The 6,874-nt window shown below is 29.9% G+C and overlaps 1 protein-coding gene across 1 annotated transcript; it reads left to right on the forward strand.

The window, feature by feature from the left end:
* The first annotated feature begins 1,391 nt into the window (after positions 1 to 1,391).
* On the forward strand, positions 1,392 to 6,285 carry f3a (coagulation factor III, tissue factor a). The gene is made up of 6 exons (XM_073831263.1): positions 1,392 to 1,623; positions 1,783 to 1,891; positions 2,557 to 2,750; positions 2,837 to 3,021; positions 4,995 to 5,163; positions 5,572 to 6,285. Exons 1-6 carry the CDS (start codon positions 1,545 to 1,547, stop codon positions 5,715 to 5,717), a joined length of 882 nt encoding a protein of 293 aa, XP_073687364.1. The 5' UTR covers positions 1,392 to 1,544; the 3' UTR covers positions 5,718 to 6,285.
* Positions 6,286 to 6,874: the final 589 nt, after the last annotated feature.

Raw genomic sequence — 6,874 nt, forward strand, 5'->3', positions numbered from 1 at the left:
AATAGCTTTTATTTTACTGTTTAATTAATTGATTTTTTATTTTATTTTAGCCAAAACTTTAAAACACGTGGAAATAAACATGGTGGAAATACTTAATAGCTTTTATTGTAACTTATTTTATTTTATTTTATTTTAGCCACTTTAAAATATGTGGAAATAAAAATAGTGGAAATTTTAAATTAAATTAAATTACATTGAATTACATTTTAGCCAAAACTTTAAAATATGTGGAAATAAACAAGGTGGAAATATTCAATATTTTATTTTAATTTTATTTATTTATTTATTTTTTATTTGTGATATTTTATATATATATATATATATATATATATATATATATATATATATATACATACAGCTATTGAATATTTACATGTTATATAGGTGGCTATACTCAGTAGCTATTTTAGTTTAGTTTATTTAGCCAAAAGTTGTGGAAATAAACATGGTGTAAATATTCAATAGCTGTTTTGTTTTATTTTATTTCAGCCACTTTAAAATATGTGGAAATAAAAATGGTGGAAATATTCAATACCTATTTTATTTTATTTTATTTTAGTTTATTACTTTACTTTACTTTACTTTACTTTACTTTTGCCAAAACTTTAAAATATGTGGAAATAAACATGGTGGAAAATTCAATGGCTATTTTATTTTATTTTAGCCAAAACTTTAAAATATGTGGACATAAACATGGGGGAAATTCAATAGTTATTTTATTTTATTTAGTTTTACTTTATTTTACTATTTTATTTCATTTTATTTTAATAAGCCAAAACTTTAAAATATGTAGAAATATGTAGAAATAAACAAGGTATAAAATATTCAATAGCTATTTTATTTTATTTTAGCCAAATCTTTAAAATATGTGAAAATAAATATAGTGGAAATATTCAATGGCTGTATTGTTTTATTTTATTTTAGCCAAAACTTTAAAATATGTGTCTATATAGAATTTAACATATTACAGTCCTGAAATAAATAAATAAATAAATAAATACATGGATTATAAACTGAGGCATCTAGCTTAGCTTCCCAGTCACTATAAATATTACTTATATATACTATAAATCAAGAAAAAAACTATTATTTTAATTTGTATGTTTAGTATCAGCAGTACCAGGGAATAATTAATTAATTTTAAGTTAGGTACATCCTTAATACATATTTACATACACATAGTATATAAATAATTAAAATAAATACATATTATTTAATAATTCTATAATAATGTATTCCTGTCATTTTAAACTTGCATTCTTCAAACGCTCTTTAGTCCTTTGTGTAATCAGCCAACGGAAATCCATAAATGGTAATATGCATAAATAGACACACCCACTTGCCCTAGAGGGCGGGGCTTCATCAGTCTCGCCAGAATCACAACTGGAATCTGCGTGGTTGTCCTGCGCTCACACACACAATAAGGAGCACTTTAAAAGCCACTTGGGACGAGGTTTCACCTTAAATTTCATCCTACCTGGTAAAAGGAGTTTCTACTTGCTCTCCGTACAGTAACTGGATTAGTATTTTCGCTTTGGGACAATATGGAAAGTAACAGGCAGATGAAATTTCGCACGCTTGGATTTGTGCTGGTTTTCTTTTTCATGAAATCTTGCGCCTCAGGTGAGTCACGTACAGTACCTGTGCCATATTGACTGAATGCGTGTTATTTAATATGTTAACCAGTTAACACACTGAATAACCGAAACCATTTCTATCGTTTTAATAATGTTTTGCCATTCAAAACGATCGTATTGACTCATTTGCTTTTCTCTTTTATAGAAATCTATCCAAAAGCACAGAACGTAGCCTGGTCCTCTATCAATTTCAAATCCATGTTAACATGGGGTCCAAAACCAACGAATTATTCCCACACGGTTGAATTTTCAGAGTAAGTCGTCTTTTTTGTTATTTGTCTTGAACGCAGTATCAGAGTTATAGAAAGTAAGCTCAATTTAAATCTAATTTATTACCACAAGTCAAAAATATTGTTACAATTTGCCCATGCAGGTTTAATATAAGAGTAAAATGCACAGAAAGGCTTCATATGTTGCATAGGATATGTTTTAATTTGATACAATGGTGAAAGACTCAATAAAAAGTGCAGTTTACCTTGCGGTATGGCTGTTATCTAATATATCTTACTAATATTACTAGTTCATATTGATCTTCTGACTAATCAAGTCATAATTCATTGATTACATCAAAAGGTGTCTCACTTTGCAATCTGAACATGGGCATAAACTGATTAAAGTGTCAAGCATAAGGGCTATAAAAGTTATATTACGTATTATGTTTCTATTGTTTTGAACTTTTCTGTACTCAATTTTCTATTAATTTCAATTAGTAATGTAATTACTTTGTAATACAAACCTTTATGATCAAAAAGCTTTGTATTAAACTCCCGCGTAATGCAGATTTGGCAACTCTTGCATAGTTCCACACCCAGGACTTGTTACAGCAGGCACCAACCTGTCACTTTTTTTTAATGTAGTGTAACTTATGATTTCCAAATGTTTTCCTAAAAGTCCTAAAAGTCTGTGTAAATGATTGTAGACTCGGGCAGGACAGAGAACGGACGCCGCACTGTATCCAGACCATGGGAACTGAATGCGACCTGACTGCGAAGTTAAAAAACCTGAAGGCCTATTACAGCGCTGACATCCTGTCTGAACCCATGCGGGGCGTCTCCTCCGATTTGGTTGAGTTCCCTCATGTCAGCTCTGCGAAATTCTCCCCGTATCATGACAGTCAGTATCCCTAACAAACTTTATACCTTTGGGTTTTTTTTAAGATTTAGAATTACAACTATATTAAAGATCTGTTTCTCTTTCAGCTGTCATTGGCAGACCAGAGTTTGAAATAGAAGTAAGCAGTGACAAAAGGAAGATGACGCTGCACATAACGGACATCCCCACTGCTCTCTTTGATGATGATAATAACAGACTGAATATTCGGGATGTTTACGGAGACGACCTGCAGTATAAGGTTATTTACAGGAAAGCCAAGAGCACAGGAAAGGTTAGTGTTGTCTGTAAAGTATATCTTTCTTTCATGTCTTATCTTATTTAATAAGCAGTTTTCTGAGCTCTTTTACTGCTTTTTAAAGTCTAAAGTACTATTCTGATCTACAGTATAAAACACCTTTTCAAAGAGTATGTTTTACAAGACTTTTTGTGACCCCAGACCACAAAACCAGTCTTAAGTAGCAATATTTGTAGCAATAGCCAAAAATACATTGTATGGGTCAAAATTATTGCCAAAAATCATTAGGATATTAAGTAAAGATCATGTTCCATTAAGATATTTTGTAAATTTCCTACTGTAAATATATCAAAACTTATTTTTTTTGATTAGTAATATCTACTGTATGCTAAGAACTTCTTCATTTTCTCAATATTTTGATTTCAGATTTTGTAATAGTTGTATCTCGGCTAAATATCGTCCTATCCTAACAGACAAAATACATCAATGGAAAGCTTATTTATTCAGCTTTCAGATGATAAAAAAAAGACCCTTATGCCTGGTTTTGTGGTCCAGGGTCACATTTCATCTATTTACTAGCAATTTCTGAGTGAAAATTGCTCCGAAGTAACTTGTTTACTAACTATATAATAAACATAAAGACAATTGTTAGTTTTTGCAGGTAGACATTTTTAGAGAGCTTTTTCTTTCACAAATAACTTCTTTTTAAACTTATAAAGTTCTAATTAAAAAAATCTTCAGATTTTTGATTTCTGAAGAATCAGTGACACTGAAGACTTAAGTAATAGTGCTAAAAATTCAGCTTTGTTTCACAGGAATACATTTTAAATTGAAATATATTAAAATATAAAACATTTATTTTAAATTATAATTATATTTCACAATATTAAACATAAAACCAATTGTAATTATAGTTCTGATTAATTTAAAATCTGACAGTGTAAAAAATATTTATTTTACTCAACATTATATATTATGTTGGGCATAATGGATACAAAAATATAACCCCCAAAAATTCTATAAGGTTAAAGTTTACAAAACTGAGATGTAAATGAGATGTATATGTCATATGAAAGCTCAATAAAAAACTTACTTACTTAACTAATAATATTTCAGAATATTAAACATAAAAACAATTATTTATTTATTTTACAGCCAGAGACTCAAAACTTTTTCTTTCAAAAATATATATATTTTTTTAACTACAGTAATTAAAGTTTTAAAATATATATTTATTTTACTCACCATGATATATTATGTTGGGCACAGTCCCTACAAAAATATGCCAAAAATGCCAAAAAAAAGTCTATACTACCATTCAGAAGATTTCAGAAAGATTTGTAAAAGAAATAATTACTTTTATTCAGCAAGGATACAAAAAAATTGATCAAAATCTGACTGTAAAGACAGTTATAATGTTACAAATATTAAAATTAAAATTAAATTTAATACAATTAAAATGCTGATTTAAACTTTAAATGTATTTTTATTTTGTTTCCTCAAAAGTAGCAAAATTTTCAACATTGATGATAATAATAATAATAATAATAAACAATAAATGTTTCTCAAATCAGCACATTAGAATGATTTCTGAAGGATCATGTGACACTGAAGTCACAGGAATAAATTACATTTTAAAATATATTAAAATAGAAAACAGCTCTTTTAAATTGTAATAATATTTCGCACTTACTATTTATACTGTATTTTTGATTAAATAAATGCAGCCTTGGTTGTGTCACAGGAATAAATTACATTTTAAAATATATTCAAATAGAAAACAGCTCTTTTAAATTCTAGTAATATTTGACACTTACTATTTATACTGTATTTTTGTTAAATTATCAAATAAATGCAGGCACGGTGAGAATAAGAGACATTAAAACATTTAAAAAATCTGAATTATTCCAAACTTTTGGCTGGGAGTATATATGCAGTATTTATATTTATTAATGCATTTTTTTATGTTTTCAAATATTTATGCATATTTTATGTGTTTACCTCTTCAGAAAGAGAAGATCAGTAAAAGCAGCGTCATTGAGCTGACGGATTTGGACCGAGGAGTGAGTTACTGTTTCTACGTTCAGGCCTTCCTACCCTTCCGCGCTTTAGACAAACAACACGGGGAGATCAGCCAAGTCCAGTGCTCACCAGAAGAACACACATCTATATTTGAAGGTAATGCTATCACTCTTTACATTAAAACTGGGTCACTCAGGCTATTTCATCACAACAATCCCAGGAAAAGCAAACGTTGGGAATTTTGTCTGATAGGGAGTGAATCATTTTCCTAAAATAGACTCTCTCTCCCCTAATCTGGACTCTGCAACTTTATGAAGTGTGGGATAGCTGATATAGCATCATATCAGAGATTTATACGGACTCTATGAGTGTGTGATTCACAGAGACATTTAATGCACCCGATAGCGCTCATGATTGATAAGAAATGTGTCCGTTGGGTGGATTGTAAATGAATCATCTCTGCATCTAGGGACCAATAGAGTTGCAAAATTCCTGCGGTGTCCATCAAACTCACTCAATCAAATGTTAAGTGACCTTAATGACGATGATGTAATGTTTTTGCAGAGTACAGCGTGGGTGTCATCGCCGGAGCCATTGTTTGTATCATTTCGGCAATAGCAGCAATCGTTATTGCCATTGTGATGTGCTACAGACGAAAACAGAGAGCGAAAAATACAGGAAAAGAGGGATTGCCGTTGAATGGCGTGTGAGGAGTGTGGACGCTCGGTTTGGTACAACGAAATAGGACTCTCCCTATCCCTTAGGGAGGATGGCGTCCCGTTCCACTTGAAAACGGTGGGAAAATTGTGTTTCTGTGAAACCTCAAAATGTAGATATGTTAGACATATTATTTAGCAAGATGAGACTTTTATACTGTCAGGTGGTGGGTTCTTTAGTCTGGCACTGAAGTATACACTGTACTGTATACACATTTTTATAAGCGCTATCTAATTTCATTTACTTGTTAACAAAAGGAAATACTGTATGATTTATCATGGGTTTTCGTACGCACTTGGGAGAATCAAAATCAGAGGATATTTTATGACATGAATGAACACTAATTTATTTTTTTAGCTATGTGGTAAACTATTTGTGTTTTAACAGCAAATTGCTATTTTAGCACATTGCAGCTGTAGTTAAATCATAACAAATAAGGTTTATTGTTGCCATTTTGATACTCATACTTTATCACTGTTTTACAAACCTGTGAATCCTGTAGGAATGGTACTGATGTGGATTTTTGTACAAAAATAAAACTATTAAATATAGAAAAATGCACACGTGGACTAATAAGCATGCAGACTTTTGTCATTATGTTTTCTAACTTCAAAGGACATGTTTTATATTGTGCCTTTAATGCAAACTCCTATCAGATGTTTAACTAACAATTAGGTCAATAGCTCAATGGCGCCATCAATTGTGAATTAGTAGAATTTCATTTAAATGTGAGTCAGCTATTAAATATTTCTAAATGCAGGTCCCATTTTAAGTCTCATTTCGTATAATTTAATATAGTTTAATATATATACACTACCAGTCAAAAAGATTTTTTATGTTTTTTAAAGAAATCTCTTCTGCTCACCAGGCCTGCATTTATTTGATCCAAAGTACAGGAAAAACTGTAAAATTGTGACATATTTTTACTATTTAATAACTGTTTTCTATTTTAATATATTTTAAAATGTAATTTATTTCTGTGATTTCAAAGCTGAATTTTTAAGATCATTACTCCAGTCACATGATCCTTCAGAAATCATTCTAATATTCTGATTTGATGCTCAAAAACATTTATTATTATTATTATTATTATTATTATTATTATTATTATGTTAAAAACAGCTGGCATTTTTGAGATTTTTTATATACA

This window comes from Garra rufa, chromosome 24, assembly GCF_049309525.1.
Source record: "Garra rufa chromosome 24, GarRuf1.0, whole genome shotgun sequence".
Taxonomy (NCBI): domain Eukaryota; kingdom Metazoa; phylum Chordata; class Actinopteri; order Cypriniformes; family Cyprinidae; genus Garra; species Garra rufa.